The 26,126-nt window shown below is 40.5% G+C and overlaps 1 protein-coding gene across 3 annotated transcripts in view; it reads right to left on the bottom strand.

Moving 5' to 3' along the window:
* Positions 1–26,126, bottom strand: part of DYNC2H1 (dynein cytoplasmic 2 heavy chain 1) — a 376,065-nt gene that overhangs the window by 171,459 nt on the left and 178,480 nt on the right. For 2 of the 3 annotated variants that reach the window (XM_025893740.2, XM_025893745.2), the window contains exons 76-80: positions 17,675–17,835; positions 14,384–14,509; positions 13,205–13,315; positions 7,815–7,970; positions 2,684–2,759 (exon numbers count right to left, since the gene is read on the bottom strand). In XM_025893740.2, coding sequence (XP_025749525.1) covers positions 2,684–2,759; positions 7,815–7,970; positions 13,205–13,315; positions 14,384–14,509; positions 17,675–17,835 — 630 coding nt within the window. Of the gene's footprint in view, positions 1–2,683; positions 2,760–7,814; positions 7,971–13,204; positions 13,316–14,383; positions 14,510–17,674; positions 17,836–26,126 lie in introns of those variants that run through there. The other variant, XM_073903659.1, reaches the window with a different exon arrangement.

Raw genomic sequence — 26,126 nt, 5'->3', positions numbered from 1 at the left:
TGCACAATGCTATAGAAATAAGCCAGTCAGAGAAAGACAAATACCATGTGATCTCACTCATATGTGGAACCTAAGAAACAAAACAGATGAACACAGAGGAAGGGGAAAGAAAAGAAAACAAGGAGAGAGAAGCAAAAGCAAATCCATGAGAGACTTCCACAACAGAGGACAAACCGGGCGGGCAGAGGCAGGTGGTGGGGGATGGGCTACACGGGGGATGGGCAATAAGGGGGCACTGGCTGTGATGAGCCCTGGGTGTCATATATTTGTGATGACTCACTGAATTCTACTCCAGAAACCAATACTGCACTATATGTTATCTAACCTGAATTTAAATAAAAACTTGAAAAGACACACAAAAAAAAGAGAATCATCAGGTTTCACTGCAAGCTAAAGCATTAGTACATATTCTCCAGAAAACTCTGTCAAAATTAATACTAAAAACAACAGCTTATAGAATCAGAAAAGTGGTTACCCTTGGCATGGAATGGGGCAGTTTTGGGTCATGTCCATGAAGGAGTAGGGGACGCACTTCTGCAAGGCTGGTAATAGTCTTATCAATTTGGAGATAGTTACAAAGGCTCAATAAATGACCATTCATTAAACTAAGTTTACGTACAGTTTTCTGATGTAGAATTCAAAATTTGTTAAATAAAGAAAAACTCACTTGGAATATTATTTGGCATTCACTAAGGATGAACAAATGGTAAAGAAATGAATATCCTGGCTACTCATACATATCGACTCAACATAAATACATCCACTGTCTACCCAAAGCTCTAGCAGCATTATTCATAATCACCCCAGAGGACCCACAGGACCACCCAGGGAAGTATTATGATCAAAGAGTGGCATATTCTATATAGCACTGAGAATAAATGACCTCTAACTTATGTAACCATGTAGGTGAATCTCTCTAATAGAACATTAAATCAAAGAATCCAGATACTGAGGAGTATATGCTGCATGATTCCAGCTTTACGAAAACAGACAGAACTGATCTACATTCTAAGATGCTAGTGTTCACCACAAAAGCTGGGGGTGGTGGGGTGCTGGGAGATGGTCATAACCAGAAGGCAGCGGCACTGGTGATGTTCTGTTTCTTGATTAAGCCGCTGGCTAAAGGAACATGTTCACCCTGTGGAAGTTTCACTGAACTGTGATCATATGATCTTAGTACTTTTTGTACACAAATCATTCAAAATTTTAATCTCATAAACATGTAAATTACAATGGGACTTGTATACATCCTAGATGTCTATTCCTATCATTCTACCAAAGACAAGTTACAGAATCATTTCTGATATCGGATATTAATTCAGCTAATAGTAACTGAGTGCATACTATGGGCCAGGTCCTGCTGCTGGTGTTAAGGGCATATGTTGTTCACAGAACAGTCAGAGACATTGCTTTAAGGGAGATTACACTCTAGTGGGAAGAGATAAAATAACAAATGAATAAGCAACCGAACAATACTAGGTAGCACTGATGTACTCCAACAACACAACAGAACAAGGGGGGAGAGAGTAATTTTCAAATTACTTTAGACTGGTGGTAATAGGAAGTTTATCTGAAGAGGATACTTGGAAGGTGAGGTGTGAATGGCAAGAACTGGACAGACATATTGACGGTCTGGGAGAAAAGCATTTCAGACAGAAGAGCACCTACCAAAACCTTCAGGTAGGAACAAGCCTGGCTCACTAGAGGAAAGGGAAGAAGACTAGTGTTGTTGCAGGTTTTAAATGGGAAATCTATACTTTACTTTTCTTACAGTTTCTTTACCATGTGGAGAAGCTTTCCCAAAGGGTGTTAAAACAGAAAGATGACTGGGTAAGCAGCTCTTACTTGGACTCCCAAGGCACTGATGAAGTTGCAATAAATGAACAGAATCTGCTTTGGACATGGAAGGGACAGAAACTGCCTAAACACTGGGATGTTTAAGGATCTGAGAAAGAACCCAGGGTGATTCACAGGTTCTGAACCTGAACAGATACGTGAATGGTGGTGCCATTTACCAAAGCGGGGCAGACTCAGGGAAGGGTGGTCTGGCAGGCTGCAGGGTGGGATGGGGAGGCAGGAATCATTTTTAAGTTTGAAATTCCAATCAACATGCTCTCTTCCAATCCACCACTGCTCTCAACTCTCGTGTTCCCTTGCCCGGGCCCTAGACAACACATTTCAGAGATTCAACTGCTCCTGGCTTGAGAAGGCAGAGAGTTGGATGGCCTCTGCCTATCGGATCGCATGGTCTGGTCTATCGACCTACTTCAATCTATTATTTGTACCTTGATTCTTGACTCCAACTTAATCTAAGTTAAGATTCTATAGGTCCACAGTACTGACCTTAGCCTACCATACTCCTGGATTTTAACAGTTCCGAGATATGAGTTATTCCTCATAAGCCTGAAACTTAGGAAGGCCACAAAGTGAAGACAAGGTCTTTCAAGCTTTCTGTTTCCTGAGGGCTACAGATCAATCAGAAAACTATGGCATATAAAAAATGACCACAATAGATCAAGAACTATCCAATAGCACAGGCATGGCAGTCAGGACATAAAACACATGAAAAGCAAAGAGCACATTTTATGACATCAGGACACTCCTGAAGAAACCACTTTATTAGTAAGACCTCAAAAAACTTTTCCCATGAATACCAAAGATGACAATTCCCAGTAGAACTTACCATCAAAGAGCCTGTCAATAATGCTATACCCAGCCCGAAGATCTGACAAAGAAAACTCATAAAACTTGGTCCAACCCTACAAAACAAATTTACAAATATTGAAGAACTACAGTGTTCAAAGACACACATATATATGCATCACGACCCTTATAATCTTAAGAATATTCAAAATATGCTAAAAAAAATAAAAGGGAAATTCCTGAAAATTTATAATAAAAACAGTAACTCTAAAGTAACAGCAGTTTTTTTAAAAGAAATTGATTGACCTCCATAGCATGCCAAAGACTTTTAATACTAGAACACTTTTTATCATTTAGTATTGTGGCAATTCAGTCACAGAACAAATTGGTAAATTTTTGAGTCTAAGTACGATGTACACATTGAGACAGTTTCTATAATTTTGTCCTTCAGATTGTGAGTTTTGTCCACAAACATGACAACAGAAATATTACAAAAAATTTTTTAAAGGCCCAAAGGCATACAGCATTATTTCCTGTACATTTCACACATGAAGCATTCAATGTTGGAAGTAATTATAAACGTACAGTTAGCAACTACAATGCTTGTATAAAAAGAACTTTCATAAAGCTCTGTTTTTTGTTTGTTTTTTTTAAAGATTTTATTTAGTTATTTGACACAGAGAGAGAGAGAGAGAGAGCACGAGCAGGAACACAAGCAGGGGGAGTGAGAGACGGAGAAGCAGGCTTCCCGCTGAGCAGGGAGCCCCACGCGGGGCTCGATCCCAGGACCCTGGGACCATGACCTGAGCCGAAGGCAGATGCTTAATGACTGAGCCACCCAGGCACCCCAGAGCTCTAGGTTTTATAAAAATACAAAAAAGTAAATAATTTTGATGGTACTTCCATTAACTTTAACTAATTAGTTTAATGTAATATGTTGAAACTAAAATCTTTTTAGACTTTAACAGTATTTAGGAGAATCAACACAAATTTCATTCACCCATTAATCATTCAAAGCAATGTTTATTATTAATGTATATTATCAACTAAAACTAAGTTGAATCAAAGCTCTGCGTCTAAGAGAATGAACCCAAACATAAATAATCCCTGCCCTCCGGTCGCTGTCGGTCAAACGTGGGGGAGGGAGAAGTGAGTGGATATATGATGCATCACTGGAATACACCTACAAGGCAAGGTACAATGCATCTGATGGAAGGAAGTATACTTGGTATATACAAGAAAGAAGTCTGACCTCAGCTAAGGGGTAAGGCAAAGCCTCCTTGGTGGGAAGGGGAGCAGAACAGACAGGAAGAAAAACGTAGATGGGTAGTCAGGACAATGAAACTGAAGAATGTTTGTACTGCACGGTCATGGAAGGTGAGGATATACCAAGAAGAGGGGTGTTAAGAATGACTTCCAACGGTGTCACTCGATGCTAAGTGCAGCACCGAGAGAATGCAAGGCTCGGAAAGGTTCCATGAGCTCCCGGAACAAAAATGTTCAACTGAAGGTTACCAAGTGCCTCTTCAGGTCAGTGAGAATATAGCAATGAACAAAAGAGAAAAATCTGTGCTCTTGAGAAGCTTATGCTCTAGTATTTGGATCCAGAATATGTGGGTTTTCAATCATTTTTTAAACAAACTGGGTAAGTCAAATAAATAGTTGGATACATAAACCTAGATCTTAGGGAACTGATCTGAGTTAGATTTATAAATTTGGGTATCACTAACATTTGGATCAATTTTTTAAAAATTATAGATCTTGTAAAAAACACAAGAGGTTTAAACTTCACTAAGTTTTAGTATAGCTAAGAACTGAAGATCTGTAAGGGGTATGTGCCCATCAACAGTTAACAAACTTCCTGCCATATTTTAAATAAATTTCGTACCAACTCAAAATAAAGTCTTATTAATATCTTATATTCTTATATATATTATATCACTTATATATCACTTCTTATATCACTCTATACCACTCTATTATATCACTTATATCTTATATCACTCTTATATACCTTATATCACTTCTTATATCTTATATCTTATATCACTCTATTAGACCTTATTTATTAATGTTGATTTAAAATTTTTTCAATACTTTAGGGCCCCTGGGTGGCTCAGTCGGTGAAGCGTCTGCCTTCAGCTCAGGTCATGACCTGGGTCCTGGGATCGAGCCCTGCATCGGGCTCCCTGCTCAGCGGGGAGTCTGCTCCTCTCTCTCCCTCTGGCCCTGCCCCTGCTTGTGCTTGCTCTCTCAAATAAATAAAATCTTTAAAAAAATAAAAACTTTTCAACACTTTACAGATTAGTATTTATAAAACCCTCCAATAAGAAGCCTGCAGCCCTCAGTTATCACCTAACAGCAGTTTCCAAGTGAGATGCTAATTCTAAAATGGTAAGACCCGGGCTCTGAGTCGCACTGCTACGGACACTGGTATGTGATGAAGGATTTTAAAAACATGGTACAAAAATGTGAAACGTAGTATTTGTTATTAATGTGATATTTTCTTTTTTTTTTTAATTTTTTTATTGTTATGTTAATCACCATATATTACATCATTAGTTTCTGATGTAATGTGATATTTTCTAATAGAAATCATGTTGTAAATTGTGGAGGGGTTCTCCAGACAGCCCATGGAATCCTGGTCAGCCCACCTGGAAACCCAGGCATGGTGTGAGGCGTTCCATATGAAGACAAGTAGCATGAAGCCTGTTACCAAGGTGCTCACAGTCTAGGAAGAATAACAAGACAACCAAGAAGAACAAATATCCAAAAAAAATGACATTAGGTGAAGCACAGAACTAGAAGTACAGTATACATGTGGAAAATAGAGGGGTTAAGTTTGCAAATACAGCACTACAATGAAAAACAGCAAAAAATCTTGTACTAACATGAGGAATGAAAACTAAGTTGAATTGGTGGTGGATCTTTATTTCCAGAAGCTGGTGATTAGATGAGGAAAAGAAGGAAAATACAGAGTTTGTGGAGTGCATATGCCTGTGACACTGTCTCTAGCAATTAATGGTATTTTAGGTTTTGACTCGGTTTTCCTCCAATTTCATCATTTTTACAAAACAGCAACTTAACATGTTAAAAAAAAAGTGATACTTTCAAATATTTTTTGTGTGTGAAAGTAAAGTGCTCTAAAAAGAACATTTTGGTAGCATTTACATATTCCTTAAAATACACATATCTTTTAACCCAAACATTCCAAGGTAGGAATTGCCACTGTGAATAAACATGAAATGAGGCAAATGTAGGGATATCCACTGCAGTATTTTCTGTAACAGCAAAGACTGAAAGAATATGTATATCCCTCCAACAAAACAAAACTGCTTAATAGGAAGTATGTCGAAATAATGAATACAAATGATATTTAAAAATTAGGCATGAAATGGTTACTAAGATTTAAAAATCTCTGAAATGTATTGGTTAATAAAGCAAAATACAGAACTGTGTTTGTAAAATGCTGCTGTTGCAGTTAAAAAGAATATACGTCTGTCTGTAAACACGCAGAACATGCTTTGCTTACTTAATACGCTCTTTCTGAAGGACCCCAAGGAGTGGGGGGCAGCGGCTGCCCCAGGAACGGCAGTAGGTGTCAGGGAGACAGCACAGGAGGAGAGACTAAATTTTAGTTGCTAATCTTCTCACTGCTTTTTATATGATGTGCGTGTATCCCTTAATTAAAAAAATCTAATTTCATTAAAAAAATAATTCCCGGGGCACTCCTTTCTTCAATGACGGTCTATGACTGTTGCTGTTGTTCCTGTCAGGATCACTACTGAGGGCACGGGCTTTGGAGGAAGGTGGGCCCGGCCCCCTCCAAGCTCCAGAGTCTCTGAGGTGTGACTCCCTCAGCAAGTTAACTGCCATCAGGATTCACTGCCCTCCTTGGTCAAATGAGAAGAGCACACCCTTCCTTTAAGTGTACTTTGCAAATTATATGCAACAACACATTGCTGTTTTTAGTCACTACTTCATCAGTCTGACAAATCTTTACTAACAGGCAATGTGCAAGGCGCTTCTAAACACACACTATTTCATCCAACCCTCATGACAAAGGTACAGGTGATTGCGTTCCCAGTATGCAGCTGAGGTCGCACGACCAGGAAATCTAGAGTCAGGACTCAAGCCCAGGTCTGTAACTCCACAACGACCTCTTATTTTGACATGTTACCGAGACAGAGAGAGAGGCTAAGTCGGGGACTGCTGGGGAACAAAGGCTCAGGGGGAGACAAGCAGGCAATGCTAAAGAAAAGAAGGGAACAATGAAATCTGGACGTGAAGCGATGTATGGCTTAGGCACCTGGCAAGAAGAAAAGAATGCGAGACCAGCTCGGACCGCGTGGCAAGGGCAAGATGTAGTCTAGTGGCCGTGAGAACAGTCAGAGCCACAACCTATGGTGACAAAGAGCAGCATGAATTCAAAGACCATGAGGAAGTGTGGAGAACGAGTGGGAACGGGGGTCTGGGAGGAGGCCGAGGGTAAAGGCAAGTCTTTCCTTCTGGACCACAGCAGGAAACATGCACAGTTCCTCACAAGGACAAGAGAAAGCCATCTGATGGGCTGTATGCAGAGTACTGAAAGAATCCACCTTACATATTAGAGAAACAAATCTGGCTGCTACATGGACAGAGCAAACACAGGAGGAAGGTGACCTCAGAAAGTGGAACAGGTAAGGGGTGAGAAGGCTCGGAAAAAAACAGTGAAGAGAAATGCACAGATCTCAACTATACTTTGCAAGGAGAATGAACTGGCTAGTGGGGCTGAGAAAGAAACATGTCAAGAATGATTCCTAGGTTCCCAGCTTGAGGAAATAAATGGGTATCAACAGCTTTTACTGAGAGGGGTACACTGACAGTAAAACAACTATGCGGAATTCAGTTTTGAACTTCTGAGATGACTGTGACCACAAAAATGATACCTAACACAATCAGTGGGGTTTATGGTGGCTCATGCATTGTTCCAAACAATGTAATTGGGAGATGTGAACTACATAACTACTTGCAAGTCCAGAAGATGAACAGCAAAGACAGAACTGGAGATATAAAATTATGAATCATGAACCAAATTATTAAATAATCCTTGCCATTTACACTAAATTGTAGAAACACTAATACAAAAATATGCACAGCTTACAGTATGTCCAAGACATGTTCTAACTCACCTGTGGAATATAATTTCTTCTTTCTTGACACGCAGCATGAAACCATGCAAAACTAAAGAGAGCGTGAGCTCGATGTATGTTATCTTTTTTGCTGATTTGCTCAGGAGTCCAAGATTCGTAAGTACGCATTAAATTCTTCTTCAAACCTGGAGGTGACTGAAGACAAAATATTGACATCCTATTGTTTCAAATCTTACAAATGAAATTAATATTTAACAGTTTTAAGGATTTATTTTAATAAAAAAAAGTTTTCACTATTACCCAGGTCAACTTACTATTATGTTACTTCAAAATGTATGTATCTAAACTCCTTGTACCTAAGAGTTCCTATCAATTATAAATTCAAAAATTTTCAAATTAAAAAAACTCTAAAACCAACAATATTCAAAACAACCAAGTAAGTTTTATATGATCATTGAGGTCATTTACTGAAACTGAATTGTCATTTACACAATGAATTTGACACAGATTATTACGGGGCATGTGGTTTTTACTTTCATAGAAGGTTCTCCCTCTCCAGCCGCTATGTGAATTTCCATGAGGCCTTCCAAATACTATTTCATACAATACAACTAATGTTTCTTGCACATTAGTCCACCAGAGGTGAAGTGGGTATCAGCTGACATTGCAAGGCTCATAAACACAAATTCAAACCCAGAAACTCAAAGTGTATATTAGACTAGTAATCAGTCAAAAAACATTCATCCACATGTCCAGAATCTGTTTATATTTTTCAGTTTTCCAAATGAAAAAGACAAATTGTGAATTCTTAGAAAAAGAGTAAAATAAACCCATTTCTTAAAAAAAAGAAAAATTCTCCCCCCCCTTTTTTTTAAACCAAATGCATTTGTATATTAATAATTGGTTCCTTCACAATTTTCTAAGGTTGGGGAGCCTGGGTGGCTCAGTGGGTTAAGCATCTGCCTTCAGTTCAGGTCATGATCTCAGGGTCTTGGGATCGAGTCCTGCATTGGGCTCCCTGCTCAGTGGGGAGTCTGCTTCTCCCTCTCCCTCTACCCCTCACCCCTGCTTCTCCTCTAATAAATAAAATCTTTTAAAAAATTCTTCTAAGGTTAAAAAAAATTAATGTGCATTTCTCTGCCAAACTTATTTTAATTAGCTTGTACTAAAAGTAAAAATTCTCCTCTAAATGGTTTCTAACACAAAAAGCATAATTAATGCAAGTCAGGACCTTAAGAAGCCTGCTGCAGGGAACTCACTCCCTTTGCAATCCTTTCCGTTCTGTTTTTTCTCAAATAAAAAAACTTCTTTAAGATTAGAAGAAAAAAATACCACTAATTTACTAAGTACATATCCAAATTTATACTTTTCAAAATGAAAATTGTTTATGTTTATGAAACATTTACAAAAAATTATGATAGAATAGGCTATATTTCCTGAGCACTATTCAATAAAACATGGAATTAACAGGAAACTGAACAACCACTTGGAGTTTTTAAGACAATAAAGATTACACAAAATGAATAAATCCTATGTAATTAAAGAGAAAGTCGTACATAAATAAAAATTTGAAAATAACAAAATGAAGACACTACTATGTCCAACTATAGGATAAGGCCAAACACGTTCTCAGTTGCAAATTCACAGACATAGTAATAATTTCAGTATTATTTCAAGTAAATATAAGTCAATGGACTCAACAGAAGAAATCAGTAAAAACAAAAGCAAATACAAATCTAAGGACAACTTTAAAAGAAAAAGAATAAAGCAGGAAATTCAGTGGAAAGAATTACTAAGATAAAAGTAAATGATGAAGCATGACACTGGTTATTTGGAGTAAATTTTTTAAAAGTCTGTCAACTAATCAAAAAAAGAAGTAATAAAATAGAAATTTAAAACCTTCAAAGTTACTAGATGCATGTGTGTACATATATGCACATATATAGTCATTTTGGGTTTTTTTTTTTTAATTTTATTTATTTGAGAGACAGCGAGACAGAGAGAGAAAGAAAGAGCACAAGCAGGGGGGTAGCGGCAGGCAGAGGGAGAAGCAGGCTCCTCGCTGACCAAGGAGGCCGATGGATGCGGGACTTGATCCCAGAACCCCGGGATCATGACCTGAGCTGGAGGCAGATGCTTAACCCACTGAGCCACCCAGGCGCCCCTACAGTAATAATTTTGAATATAATTAACTGCACTCTTTTCTAAAATAATTATCCACATGGATTTAAGAAATAGGAAAAAAATCACCAATTTAGATTAAACAAAACTTCCATAAAAAAGTAATCAAATAACCTCGTGAAAAAAAATCCTGGAAAAGACTGCACATTAAGTTAAAATGTTCAAGGAGGGGCGCCTGGGTGGCTCAGTCATTAAGCGTCTGCCTTCCACTCAGGTCATGATCCCAGGGTCCTGGGATCGAGCCCTGCGTCGGGCTCCCTGCTCAGCGGGAAGCCTGCTTCTCCCTCTCCCTCTGCTGCTCCCCCTGCTTGTGTTCCCTCTCTCGCTATCTCTCTCTGTGTCAAATAAATAAATAAAATCTTTAAAAAAAAAAATGTTCAAGGAACAGTTCTCCTGATGTATTAACTCTTCACGTGATGAAATATTTACTGGGTTCTTCATAACTGCCAGGTACTTTATGGTTAGTACAAAACTCAAGAGAAAAAATATCCCCTGCCCTTGTGGCTCCTACAGTCCAGTTCTAGGATATATGGTCAAACAGTGCACTGGGAGAGCAGCTGGGAAGATTCCGGAACTGTTCTTTCTTATTAGACACTGTAATGACTTTCAATTAACATATTCCCAAATATTAAACCAACCTCACATTCCTTGACTAATCCTTATCTTTTTTTTCTTAAATGAGACTAACACTTTAAGATTAAAAAAATAAATACTGATCTAAAGCAACAGTTAGTTATAAACATTAAGACCTTTTTCTTCCAAAGACTATAAAAACAAAGAAATTTCTACAAACTGAGAAAAAAAAACAAGCAGAGCCTCTCTTACCAGTTTTAAGAAGTTTTAATTCAGTTAACTATTTTATTTATGACTTTGACCAGTTACATAATAACACTGTGAACACATACAGTTTTGGATACACCAGATTTGGACATTATGTGTCAGAAGCAGAATGGACTGGAAAAAGGAAACCGACACTGAACATCTGACTTAGCTGTGCCAGAAAACAAGTAGGAACACCAGATACTCACCTGCAAAGAACAAAGCTGAACCCTTACCTGACACCATATGTAAAAATTAACTCACAAGGCACGCAAGACCTAAATGTAAGGCTCTGAAACAATAAAACCAGAAGGAGGCCCAGGAGGCTCCATGACATCGGCTCTGGCAACGATTCTTTGGAGAGGACACCAGAGCAGAGGCAACGAAAGCAAAGAACAAACGGGACTCCATCCAAGTTGACGGACGTCTGAGCAACAGGGAAACCATCCACCCAGGGAGGAGCGACGACATGGAAGACAGTGTCTGCTGACTACACATCTCATGAGGGACTCCTCCAACTCAATGACAACTCCAAGTCACAACGGGCAAAGGACTTGAAGAGACCCTTCTCTAAGTAAAATACGCAAATGGGCAAGAAGCCTAGGAAAAAATTCTCACCATCACTAATTATCAAGGAAACGCAAAGCCAACCTACGGTGAGCTATGGGCTTGCAGTGTTCGGACGGTTACTATAAACACATGCAGAAGTAGCAAGCTCTGGGGGGATGTAAAATGGAGCACTGCAAGGATGAACACTCTGGAGCTCCTCGAAACATGAAAAACGGGGTTACCTCTGATCCAGCAGTTCCAGCTGAACACAGGATCTCATAGGGTGCTTGCCCACTCACATGCACCACAGCCTTACTTACAGCAGTCAAGAGGCACAAACCCACCTGCCCACGGACCGAGGAATGGATAAGGAAAACGTAGGACATACAGACACAAGGGGGTATTATCAACCCTCAGAAGAGAAAGAAATCCTGTCCCACACTACGACACGGATCACTATCTTGGAGACACTCTCTTGAGTAAAATAAGCCAGTCTCCAAAAGACAAATAATACATGATTCTACTCATAGGAGGTATCTGAGGTAGTCAAACTCCTAGAAAACAGAGACTAGAGATCGCCAGTGTTGGAGGAACAGGGAAATGGGGAGTCACTCCTCAATGGACAGAATCGCAGTTTCTCAAGATGTGAAAAGGTCTAGAGATGTGCTGCACAACAAAGTACATACGAACACCACCAAACTATGTAAATAAAAATGGTTACGATGGTAAATTTTATGTGTTTTTTACTGGTAACACCAAAAAAATGAAATATTTATAAAAGGAAAATTTAGATGTATTTTTATAAATATCATCTTATGCACTTATTTAGGTTTATTTTACCTCACCGAAACAAAAAGGGGTCTTTGCGTCTAGTTGACACAGATATTACAGTAGTTTCGGGTGTACAACACAGTGAAGGGACAAGTTCATTATACGTGATGCTGCACTCCCCGCGGGGCAGCCCCAGCTGCCCCTGCACCACCACGGACCCTGCTCCCCGGCTGCGCCCTCCGCGCCTGCGACGCCCTTGCTCCCTCACCGCCCTCCACCCGCTCTGCCCGTCCCACACCGCCGCCCCTGGAGCACCAGTCTGTTCTCTACCTAGAGGTCCGATTTTGCTTTTTGTTTGTATATTCATTTATTACATTCCACTTACGAGTGATATCATGGATTTGTCTTTCTCAGTCTAACTTATTTCACGTGGCATGATCCTCTGTAGGTCATCCATGTGGTGGCAAGTGGCAGGATTTCATGCCATTTTATGGCTGAGCAGTAGGCTGCCCTGTACATATACCACATCTTCTTTACCCATTCATTTATCGATGGACACCTAGGTGGCTTCTGGATACTGGCTACTGTAAATCATGCTGCTATAAACGTCGGGGTGCATGTGTCTTTTTGAATTAGTGTTTTATTTTCTCTGGCTAAACACCCGGTAGTGCAAGGACTGGATCCCAGGGTAGCTCTATATTTTTAATTTCTGAGGAGCGTCCACACTGCGTCCATGGTGGTGGCCGCACCGGCTGACAGTCCCCTCCAGTGGAGCATGACACTTTCTCTCCACGTCCTCACCAACACTTGGCTGTTGCTTGGGTTGTTGATTTTAGCCATTCTAACCAGTGTGGTAGCTCACTGTGATTTTGATCTGCATTTCCCTGATGAGTGATGCTGAGCATCTCTTCATGTGTCTGTTGGCCATCTGTGTGTCTTCTCTGGAGAAATGTCTGTCCAGGTCCTCCACCCACTTATTCATCGAACTGACTGTTGTAAAGGAAACTCTGGTGTGTTCTGTACGACCGACAGTTCTTTACAGAGCTTTAGGACGTTCATGGAGACTAGGGCCCTTCACGCCAAATGACTCAGGGTTGAAGTCTCCTTACCTCGTAGGTGATCTTCAGACTTGACTGTAGTAAGATAGGGGTGAAGTGGGGATGGACTTCTGCAGTGAGCCACAGACGAAAGGTATCTTTAGGCTGCAGAGTGTTCAATTCCTTGTGTACAAAAACAGCAACAAGAAAAATCTACTTAAACACACACACACTAATTTCCACTTTATAAATATATTAGTAAGTAAAATTTCTTTCTAAAATCCTTCTGTGACATTCTGATACATATCCTTCTGTTGCTTATTTGCTCCATGACCTTGGGGTCTAGGACTTACACCAGCTCTAAGCAAGGACAGCAACAGCAAACACCCTGTAAGACACTCGTCCCAGTGCCCAGTGCACACTACGTACAAAGTAAAAGCGTTAGCAGCAACTGAGAGGCCTCAACTAGCAACCATGTGCGGGACTTTAGGTTCTCATTGCTTCAATTCATGCCTCACAGAGTTCTTTAAGGACATCAATTCCTTTATTAGCAAATTTTGTTGTACCTTAGTGCCTACAATATAAATTCAAAACTTCACCATCCGAATTCCTCTGCCCAAGCTGTGTGCGTTGGTCACTTATTCAAATTTTTATGTCTGTGTCTTTACAAATATTATTCTTTCTACCTGTTACTCTCTTTGGAACCTGACAAATTCTTACTCATCTGTCAATTTAAATATCCTGTCTTAGGGGAATATCTTTTTCAACTCTCTATTACCACAGTCCCAGGCAGAATTCATCACTGATGGCAGTTTGTAAATTCTCTTCCGTAGCGTTTATGATGCTACACTGTAGTTATTAAAGTGGCCTGTCTCTCCTAAACCAAGTTCCTTCCAACGGAGCAGGTTACAAATTTTGTATGCAACCCACACTCAGGGCAGCTGCTGTTTTTTTTCTGTACTAAACAAGTGCTTGTAGAATAAAGGAATAAATGAATGACAGAAGAACTGTCAAGAGTTCTAAAAGAATGAGGTCTAAAAATCACTTTAATAAATGTAATCTATGTCTGATACTAACGTTCATTATTATAATATAAAATGCAAAGTGAAAGTAACCAAAAAAATGTAAAAAGGAAAAGAATTGGCTTTTATAAACATTTGTGTATGCTTAAAATTGTAAGTTATAATATATACTCTTATACCACATAATAGTATACCATAATGTACCATTTATACATTTATCCGAATCTACCTTTTCCAGAACTGGCAGCCAAGACACCACCAGATGTAAGTTCTTCAAACACAGCCAGTCCCCATTGCGGGCACATTCCTTCAGCATCTGAATTGCTAAATCAGCTTGACCCTGACCCATAGCAACCTGCAAAAACAAAATGAAAAACAATACTAAACAACAAATCTGATAACATGTAACAGGAGAGATTCAAATTAACCTATCATACATACTGAACTCAATTATTTTGATGAGAATTCTAAGTGTTTAATAACTCTGTTGCCATTTCCAACAGTTGTCTTGTTTTTGTCCTTCATCACTAGCAGATTTCTAATAGTGTTTATAAAAATACATCATTATAGCTTTGCAAGTTACAGAACAGTATAAATTATTGAATAGTTTTATTTCTGTTTCTCATTCCATTTCCTGCAATTCTTACCCTCTCAAACATGAACCTTAGGAAAAAAAAAAGACATTTTTTTTAACTGTCATCTTGAATTCTTTGAGGGTTTAATCATTAATGTTTAATCATCAATACTACCACTTCCTTGAAATTTACTTCTGATTTTTCCAACAATGCACGTATCTGGCTCTCAAGCTACAGGTCTAACCGTGTAATAGTGTCATTCCCTAGCTTTCCGTCATCCAGGAATTCCTCACAGGAGCAAGGATTCTACACTTTGCCCACTGCTCCTCTAGGGCTGCTCAGAGAGAGGGGGCCGAGGGGGCCGAGGGGGCCAAGGGCCAAGGAGAGAATAAAGAGAGAGGGAATGGATGGGTGTCCCGATCTCACTGGAATCCCAGGGCCGTGTTCCCAGGTGCTGCCGTCCACCTGTGCTGAGGGTGCTCAGCGAGCGGCCCGGTCCACCTCGTAGAGCAGACAACCTGCAAGCATATTCGGAGCTGGAAGGCCGAGACGACGGACTGCACCCAGGCTGCACGGTCAGATTCTGCAGGTGTCAGTACGGAGTCCCAGGTGGCTACACCCACGGACCACGTCCAGTCTAGTCCTCGGCCTGTTTGTATAGGGCCAGTTTACAGCATACCTGTGTACCAGGACAGCCAGGTGTGTGCATGCAGATAATTTATGAACACACACATGCGGAGTCCTGGCTCAGCTTTTATTGGGTACGTGGTCAAAACACTTTCAAGACTACGGTTATAGATTACTGCAAACCACAGTGATTTCTGTCTCCGTAATGAATACGACATAGCATTTCATTGCTTTTTAGTTGACTTTTACAAGTATTGATTGTGTTTTTCAATTAGACTATAAAGTTCTTGACAGTGGGAACCATGTCTAATTCATTGAATACTAAAGCATGCAATAACACAGGTAATAAATACTCACAACCGATTTTTTTTAAAGATTTTATTTATTTATTTGACAGAGGGAGACACAGTGAGAGAGGGAACGCGAGCTGGGGGAGAGGGAGAGGGAGAAGCAGGCTTCCCGTGGAGCAGGGAGCCTGAAGAAGGACTTGATCCCAGGACCCTGAGATCACGACACAAGCCAAAGGCAGTCGCTTAACCAACTGAGCCATCCAAGTGTCCCTTGATTTTTTTGTTCTAATTTCAAGGTCTAACCCTGAATGAAACAAATAGGAGGTGAAACAAAGTGGTTGAATTGTTTTGATGCACTTATTAGTTTGCCATTATTAAAATGCAAAATAAATCCCACAAAAACAAAAAATGCAAGCATAGGCATGTACAACAGAATCAGAGAAAAGGGTATTTTGCTCAACAGAAATGACAGCTAAAAATAGGCAACTCAGCATTTCCCATAAAGCGTCAATTATATGAAAAAAGCTTAAAGATTCACAAAACCTCAGAAAAAAATATTTAGTATTAAAATTTTTTTAAAAAGCACAACAGGAAAATGTCAGAAGATGGTTAGCCGCCCATCCCCTGAGATCTACACAACTTCTGCAATTAAAACTTCATTTTTGGGGGCACACCTTGGTGGCTCAGTTGGTTAAATATCTGCCTTCGGCTCAGGTCATGATCCCAGGGTCCTGGGATCGAGTCCCACATTGGGCTCCCTGCTTCTCCCTCTCCCTCTGCCCTTCACCTCGTTCATGCGTGCGCTCTGTCAAATAAATAAAATCTTTAAAAAAATTAATTTTTTGCATCAAGAATGTATTAGCCTTAGCATATACATTCAGCACAGCAACAAAACTTTAATAAACAGAATCATGAATAATTATGTCCATATCGAAAGGCTTTACTATATTTAAAAATTTTGCAAATTCAGTACACAAAACTTGACATGTTCAAATAGTCAAACCTACCTCAGATGCAAACAGCTCTACCCTGCAGCTAAAATCAGTGCCAACAGATAGAAGGTGCAGACAAGGCCCCTCATCCATCTCCTCACTGACTGCTGATGGTGCCCTGCTGAGGCGTCAGGACACCCTACCTAGGGTGGAATCAGACCCCCTCGCCCGAGAACCACTCCCTGCTTAGCTCCTTCCATCCCAGTTCCCCACAACATTCCGACTTCTCCATTTGCTGCTTAATCATTATAGCATCCCCAATGAAAGTTTATGTATTCAGTTGTCAAACACTGAGAGTAAATTAAATACATATTTTGACTAGCATGCAAACGGAATTGCACAAAGGAGGCAACCTGAACAAGGTAAACTCCTAAATTTACCTCAAAAAAATGGTGCTCTGTTACCTAAGTTTTACACACAAGTTTATGTAAATACTGCTGATGTACTATAAGAGCATCAAGTAAAATTTAAAAATTATTCTCAAAAGCTTAGCAAATATATCAGTGTCCTATTACTGCTATAACAAATTACCACAATTTAGCACCTTAAAACCAGACAAATTTATTATCAGATTTCTGGAGATTAGAAGTCCCATCTAACTTCAAGGAGTCTGGCTTTACCACAGGCGGCTCCTTCTGGAGGCTGGAGGAGAGAATCTCCCTCTCGCTTTTCTAGCTTCTAGAAGTCACCCACATCTCCTTGCTTGCGGTCCCTTCCGGCACCTTCCGAGCCAGCACCCCAGCGTCTCCCACTGCTCCGGCCACTGCGTCATCAACACACCGGTGTCTCCACGCAGCCCCCCAGCTTCCCCCTTGGAAGGACCCTGTGATGACCCTGGGCCCACCTGACTCATGCAAGACGTCTCCACGTGAAGACACTTACGGAACTACACCTTCCACCATGGAAGCTAACAAATTCATAGGCTCCGGGGAGCAGGACCTGGGCACTTTGGGGGATGTTGCTTGGCCTACCACCGTGAAACATGTTTCCCTAATAGGATCGGGCAGGGCAGGAAGAGCAGGTAACGGGTGCTGACCTGGTGATAGCACTCTCCACTTCTCTCCGCGTTGGCGAGCTCCTGAAGTTCCTGAGAAGGGTCGGCACCCGGGGAGATAATTATCAAGATGGGTTCAATTTCCAGTGTCTCTTTGTAGAGCCGTTTGAGATTTAGGGGGAGTGGGGACAGCTCTTTCAGTCCTGGAAGATATGTGTGAAAGACATGAAAACTACAAAGCAACGTGATTACAAGTTGTAGCAGAAAACGGAGGTGAATGATAATCCCGTACATATTACAGTTTCCTCACTGTAAAATCACTCATTGACTAGCAATAACTACCATCTCACGGAACGCTTCCAACCGCTCTGCACCTATGATCTCCACGAATCACTGCAACAACACGGACCGCTGGGCACCCAGATGGCCGTGTCCAGCGCACGAAGAACACACCATCGGTGCTGTGCTCTCACTATGCAAGTTTCTGCCTGCAAGAGAAGACTGAACCAACTGCCCAGCTCCACTGCTTTTCATTCATTTCTGTGGCAACTCAGTGCCAACCCCGTGCTGTGCACTGTTGTCAGATTCCCACATGATCTAGCGAACAGCTTTGCTGTCATGATACAGGATGGCTATTTCCTACTTTCACGCATTACGAGAAAAAAGAAAGTGGTATCAAATGAAAAGAATATTCATTTGGAGACAGACGTATGTAAGCTCTCAGGTTAGCCAAATGACCCTATACAAACCACTAAAATACAAGGTGCCTCGGTTTCCTCAGTTGTACAACAGGCATAAAACAATCCATACATCATTTGACAGCAAAAGAGGATATAATAATAAAAACAGATTCCATTTACTCATCACCTACTCTGTGATAACAGCTATTTATTTTACATAAAAGAAAACTAATAGAAGATTGAATGTCTTTCCAAAGGTCACCCAGCAGCTACCTGCTAACTGTATTCAACATAATTCACCTGTGCTTTTTTGAATCTGAAACTCATAATTACGAAGTCCTATACAGACAAGAAATTATAATTTTGCTATTATGTCAAAATCTCTTCTACTAAAATTTAAATGTTTCCATGATTAACGTATTTAGTAAAAGCCAAGCTAAAGAAGAACCACTTCAATTGCTAATCAAAATATACTTGTTGGAACTGAGCTAAAAGGAGTATGACACAAGAGTTGAAAAAGAGATTAGCAGAATGTAACAGAATGACTCCACAGGCAAGAAAGGTAGACATGAAGAGACAATATTGCGCCTTAGAAATTCTAAAATCACTGGAGAAAGGCATTCTTAAGGATTTCTGTAGCCAGCCAGCACCTTAAAATATAAATTCAATGCCTTCCAGATGGGCCAAAGAAGGCCCTTCTAGATAACCATACTGAAGAGACCGATTTCACACCTGCCCCATTCTCCCCCCGCCCCCACTCTTCAAAACAGGGGGTCGTCAGGATAAGTTAAGAACAGTCACAGGCAGAAATATTCCTAATCCCTGCTAAATTTGCCCCAACCGTCTCTGTAAGTTGATGAACTGCTTCTAGGGGTACATCGTATGAATTTTATTTTTAACTAAGTTGATGCTGCTAACTATCATCCTGTTTTAAGACCTAATCGAAAGGAGTTCTTAAGTATTTGTGGCAAAAATGTAATTAGATATGCTTCTGTTCACTCATTCATTCATAAACTCAATAAACATTCTAGGCCAATTAAATGAACGGTCTGATATTATAACATGTATCAAAAGTCTTAAAAATATGTCTGGCCTTTGACTCAGTCATTGAGATTATAATAATTTAAGAAATAATTCAGGATGTGAATGCAGAAGCAGGTACAAAAACTTTCACTGTAGCTGTTGGTATTAGTAAAAAATCTGGGGGAAACACCCTGAGGAGTCTGAGTAATTTCTGATAGCCATACAAGGGCACTGAAATCACAAGAATGGTGAGTGACTTTACTGAAAAGCAGATTACTCAACAGACAACATGATTCCATACCGCACTACCCGCGCATTCCTGTGCCCAAAAGGTACAGAAAGGTGTGCGTTATCATGTTAACAATGATTACCTCAGGGTGATGGGACACCAGGTGCTTCCTACACCTGTCTTCTGTCTTCTCACAGAGCTCTACTTGGAGGCATTATGTGATAAACGTGAGAGTATAAACGAAGATAGGTTCCTGTAAGACAACTACTGAATGAAACAGGTTTTATTTGGAAATTAGAGGCCAACGTAAGTGTCTTTAAAAATTTAAAATACAGATTACCACATTATTTTTTTAAAGATTTTATTTATTTATTTGACAGAGAGAGACACAGTGAGAGAGGGAACACAAGCAGGGGAGAGGGAGAGGGAGAAGCAGGCTTTCCCGCGGAGCAGAGAGCCCGATGCGGGGCTCGATCCCAGGACCCCGGGATCGGGACCTGAGCCAAAGGCAGACGATTAACGACGGAGCCCCGCAGGCGCCCCAGACTATCATAGCATTTCTTAAACTAACAAATACGGCTACAGACTCCAGGAGGACAGGAATCGTGTCTGTTTTGCTCACCATTCTATAGGCATACTGTAGCACAAATTTAAATATTCCTCCTAAAGTTAAAATTCCACAGAAGAGAGATGTTCATTAACTTATTTTATACAGTATTTCAAAGTACTGGAATGTTTTGGGTTAGAGAAAAAACCATGAAAAAATATACCATTTATGATAATGTAATGTTCATGTTACTTGGAATTCCGTAATAGCCATTCTGCCAACAGAACTCCCAACAAAATAACCCCACTGCATTTTAATTGAACTGATCTATACATATAATCATTGGTTTTATTAATCCAAGTACCTTTGACTCACTCTATCACTAGAACTGTTAGGGTGAATCATCCAAAACTACTCAATGAAACTGAAGAGCCACAGATGTTCACTGCATTGTGAATTATCACAGGATAAACCTATTGAAAAATTACTAGGATCTTAAATTTTGACCATGCATCTTTAACACGTATCATTTCTTTCAAAAGAAAAAAAAGAACAAAAAAATGAGTCAAAGAAATAACTTAAACCTTTACTGCATTTTATTTTACTCAGATAAAATACCAAAATCATAAAAAAAAAATTAATTACAGTTTAAAAAAGAAGGAGGGGCGCCTGGGTGGCTCAGTCGTTAAGCGTCTGCCTTCAGCTCAGGTCGTGATCCCGGGGTCCTGGGATTGAGCCCCGCGTCGGGCTCCCTGCTCCGCAGGGGGCCTGCTTCTCCCTCTGTCTCCCACTCCCCCTGCTGGTGTTCCCTCTCTCTCTGTGTCTCTGTCAAATAAATGAAATCTTTAAAAAATAAAAATAAATAAAAATTAAAAAGAAAGAATACCAATCCTGCAGTTTCTAGGTACCTAAATGAGTAAGGAAAGTAGCAAATTAACATCAGATTATAGGCGGTAAGTATGAAAGATTCATTTCTTCCTCACTCATCACATCCGCCCCAACAGAGAGACTGACAAGTTTCCGGAGTACAAAATTACACTTCCTTTATTAGTGAGAAAGGACAACTCTAAGAATGTACCATGAACATCAAGAAAAAGAAGGAAAACTGACAACCACTATGGAACCCAAAGTACCTCAACCAATTAAATGGAAAGAAACTCTTTAGAAATAGAATACTCAAGCTTAGAAACAAACAGTCCAGCATTTTGTGGCAGAATGCCATCTGTTTCAAGATTCCTAACCTAGGTGCTGCTGTGAAGGCATTCTACAGGCATAATTATGGCTATGGACCTTAAAACAGCATTTACCGCCATTACCCTAGTAGGCCAATTTAATCCCCTGGATCCTTAAAAGCGGTAAGTTTCTCCAACTCAAGTCAGAGACGCAGCAGCAGAGAGAAGCAGGACAGACGAGGTGGAGGGAGAGTAGACGGACGGGAAGCCTGAGAAAGAGCCCCCTGCTCTTGCTGCCTGTGACCATGGAGGAAGGGGGCTGCGAGCCCAAGAACCCCAGCGGCCTCTCCACATGGAGAAGGGCTCCAGAACAGGGAGGGAAGGAGGATCTCAGTCCTACAAGGCATGCAGCTGATTCTGGGGGAGCCTGGGTTTGGAAATGACTGCTACCCTGAGCCTCCTCCCCCTGAGAACGCGGGGCCAAGGCCTGGATTTCACGTCGTGTGACTGGGAGCAGAGAAACCAGGCCAGCCCAGCAGGCCTCTGACCCCCAGAAGCCTAAGACAGTACACGGATCCTGTCTGAAGCTGCTAATTTGTGACGATTTGTTACAGAGGCAACAGAAAATGAATATGCATGTCCTTCTGTCCTTCCCCTTTCCTCTCAGGCACAGACGTCATGAGACAGATGGAGCCACGGGAGCAAGGTGCCCGGGATGGGACGCAGGCCCGCATCAGGGAAGGAGCTCTGAAGCAGGAAAGCCACCCCGCTCACGTCGACTCTTAATGGAGAGCCTCCCTGGGGCTGCTGTAGGGCCTTCCAGGAACCTGCCCCTGATAACCTCACATACATAGCACAACACCTACTCAGAGCAGTTACTTAAAAAAGTCAAAATTCAATCAAAATTACTCAAGTCCCAATATTAGCATCTGGTAACTGCTATTTTAAAAAGTACTACAGTAGATGTGGCTAGTATATTAAAGCTTGGTTTGGAGGATTAAAGTGACACGCCTAAAAGTTGTGAGGACTGCCCTATCTTGAAATTGACACTACTTTCATCAATACATTTTTAAGTTGCTGTTTGAAAGTTTACAGATTATAAAAAGGATTGCTAAAACTTAATAAAAATCTTTCCATACGAATGATGCTTGAGAAATTACATTTGAAATCAAATCTTTACAATTGGATTAAAAAGAGGTAAAGGCTTGTCATTCTCTAGCAATTTGAATTTTTAAAATTTATTCATACACTAAGAACTCCAATTTTATACGAAAACTGTATTAATAAAACCATCTGACCAAATACAAAGTCATCCAGCCATATATCAATATGTATAATTTTTGCTTAAAAATAGGCAGAATATGATTTTAGAAGTATATTAAACTTTCAAAGCATTTGAATATGTGAATATCATGAGGTTTTTAGTTAATGCCATTAAAACTTAAATGTTATTTAACCAGGAGGTGAAACAGTACCATAACAGAAGTATTCTGAAGAGCTGATAGAAGGTCCGACTACGAAGTAAGGAAGGTCATGTGCAATGTGGTACAAAGACTATGGGAACGAGGAAAGAACAGACACTGAAGAGCCTCTCTGAAAACTGCCTTGTTTTACTGAAACTTGCTCTGAGTTATAGAGCAGATGATAAATACAGAGATAAACCAAAAACAACAGACAGTGTTGGGTCCTAGAGAATTAAAACAGGCTGATGTGTTGGTGCTGTTTGGTGGCCCAGTAAGACCGTTCTGAAACTGCAGTAGTATAAGTTAACATCTGAATGACAGAGAGGAGCTATCCATCTAAAAAAAAAAAAAAGAAAAAAAAAAAAGGATTCAACATGTCCATGCAACACCCAGTGCTCATCACAACAGGTAATGTATGCAAGTGTTGAATCACTGTTATTTTTCACCTGAAACTAACACTGTAAGCTAATTATACTTGAATTTTAATAGGATTAACATTTTTTCTAAAAAAATAAAGTATTAAAGGGAATAATAATCATCTTGGAGAACTAAGAACTATTATTCAGGTCGTTGGAAGATATCCCTATATTAAATAAAGTCTCCAGAAAAGGATCCAAGAAAAAGGAGGGAAAGCAGAGTAAACAGGTGGTGCAAAGGTGCTAAGGCTGTTTTGGCACTAACGCCCAGAGGTGAGAACGGTACAAGATGGGGCCAGAGAAGCAAGCAGAGTCTTGTCACCTTATGTAAGGAATCTGGAGTTTATTCTAAGTGTTTTGAGAGATTTTGGAGATCTTATGCAAAAATGGAGATGGTTTGGTTTCAATTTTTTAAAGATTACACAGCCATACAAAGAGAATGGGTTGGAAGGGAAGCAAGCACTCAAGTAGGGAGACCAAATAAGAACAAACATCTCTAGTGCTTCTGTTCCAGAAGCTATTTAAGGCCTGCGGCACAACCATAAACAACATAAATATGTGCCCCCATGTGCCTTATATCCAGTTGGACACCAGTCAATAACATCATGTCAGACAGGAGTCACAGTTATGGAGGAAAACAAACAAGGTAAAGGAGTATGAGTATGTTGTTTTACACGGAGCACTCAGGGAAATCCTTGCTGAAAAAATGACATCTGAGCAGAGAAGTGGAGAAGATAACGGGGGAGGCAAAGAGCTCCCTTGGAAGAAGGAACAGCAAGTGCAAAGGTCCTGAGATTGCAGAAACTCATGGGGGCTCTGGAGGAACAGGAATAAAGGGCTATCATGGTTGAAAGGACTGAAAGAGGGTGGGAGTGGAAGGGGATGAGATCTAAGAGGGGAACCAAGGGCCGGAAGACGGAAGATCCTTTAAGACAAGGTAAGGACTCAGGCCCATGAGATGCCATCACAAGACTGAACTGAGCAGCAATATGATCTAACTTGTAATTCTAAAGGCACTCTGGCTGCTGTGCTGGGAAGAAACTGGGAGTGGAGAAGAAAAGAAGCCTGAATAGCAGTAATCCTGCTCTGAGATAGCGGCTTAAACAGAGGGGCAGATGGTGGAGGAGCTGTGAGAAGTGGATTCTGAATATGTCTGAGGGCAGAGCCAAAGCTGTGGCAGTGAGTGACATGAGAAGGGACCGTAGTTTGCATTTGGCTGGTAGCAAATTAATTCAGAGCACATTTTAGAGACGAAGCAAAAGAACCTGCTGGTCGATGGGAGGACGGGAGTGAAGAACAAGGAGAAAGGGTGTCGTTGGGGTGTTTGGGTTAAGCAACTGAGTGGACACCAGCATGGCTGAGTCAGAAGTTCTGTACCGGTCCTGGCAAGTGTGCAATATGACATTCCTGTGAAACATCAAATAAGCACTTGGACATAGGAGTCTCGAATTCCAGGAAGAAGTCAGAGCTCAAAAGAGGAGATCAAAGAGTCAGGCATTTGCAGATGACACTGCAAGTCAGGGACGGGCTGAGCTTACCCAGAGAGAGAATGCAGTGGAAGGAAGAAGAGGCCAACATTTCCAAGACATGCAGAGAAACAGCCAGTAGAGGAAAATCACAAGGAATAGCCTAAAAGGGCTGAGGACTGAAAGAAGAAACATAATCACCAAGATAAGAAAGTAGAGAGCACAAACATTTAAAGAAGAATACCCATTCTTCTGAAACTATTCCAAAAAATAGAAATGGAAGGAAAACTTCCAAACTCGTTTTATGAGTTACCTTGATCCCCAAACCAGACAAAGACCCCATCAAAAAGGAGAATTACAGACCAATATCCTTGATGAACATGGATGCAAAAATTCTCATCAAAATACTAGCCAATAAGGTCCAACAGTACATTAAAAGGATTATTCACCATGATCAAGTGGGATTTATCCCTGGGCTGCAAGGTTGGTTCAACATCCGGAAATCAATCAACGCGATACAATACATTAACAAAAGAAAGAACAAGAACCATATGATCCTCTCAAGAGATGCAGAAAAAGCATTTGACAAAGTACAGCATCCTTTCTTGATCAAAACTCTTCAGAGTATAGGGATAGAGGGTACATACCTCAATATCATAAAAGCCATCTATGGAAAACCTACAGCGAATATCATTCTCAATGGGGAAAGGCTGAGAGCTTTCCCCCTAAGGTCAGGAACACGGCAGGGATGTCCACTCTCACCACTGCTATTCAACATAGTATTAGAAGTCCTAGCCACAGCCATCAGACAACAAAAAGAAATCAAAGGCATCCAAATCGGCAAAAAGGAAGTCAAACTCTCACTCTTTGCAGACGATATGATACTTTATGTGGAAAACCCAAAAGACTCCACCCTAAAATTGCTAGAACTCATACAGGAATTCAGTAAAGTGGAAGGATATAAAATCAATGGACAGAAATCAGTGGCATTCCTATACACCACCAAGACAGAACAAAGAGAAATTAAGGAGTCGATTCCATTTACAATTGCACCCAAAACCGTAAGATACTTAGGAATAAATCTAACCAAAAAGGCAAAGAATCTGTACTCAGAAAACTATAAAATAAACAAGAAAGAAATGGAGAAAGACACACAGAAATGGAAAAACGTTCCATGCTCACAGATTGTTAGAACAAATATTGTGAAGATGTCAATGCTACCTCGAGCAATCTACAAATTCAATGCAATCCCCACCAAAATACCATCCACTTTTTTCAAATGGAACAAATAATCCTAAAAGTTGTATGGAACCAGAAAAGACCCCGAGCAGCCATAGGAATGTTGAAAAAGCAAAGCAAAGCTGGCGGCATCACAATTCTGGACTTCCAGCTCTATTACAAAGCTGTCATCATCAAGACAGTATGGTACTGGCACAAAAACAGACACATAGATCAATGGAACAGAATCGAGAGCCCAGAAATGGACCCTCAACTCTAT

This window comes from Callorhinus ursinus, unplaced genomic scaffold, assembly GCF_003265705.2.
Source record: "Callorhinus ursinus isolate GAN/ISIS: 27379988/994484 unplaced genomic scaffold, GSC_fseal_2.0 scaffold19, whole genome shotgun sequence".
In the NCBI taxonomy this organism is placed as follows: domain Eukaryota; kingdom Metazoa; phylum Chordata; class Mammalia; order Carnivora; family Otariidae; genus Callorhinus; species Callorhinus ursinus.
The sequence above is the reverse complement of the archived record's forward strand: the minus strand, read 5'-3'. Positions and strand labels throughout refer to the sequence as shown.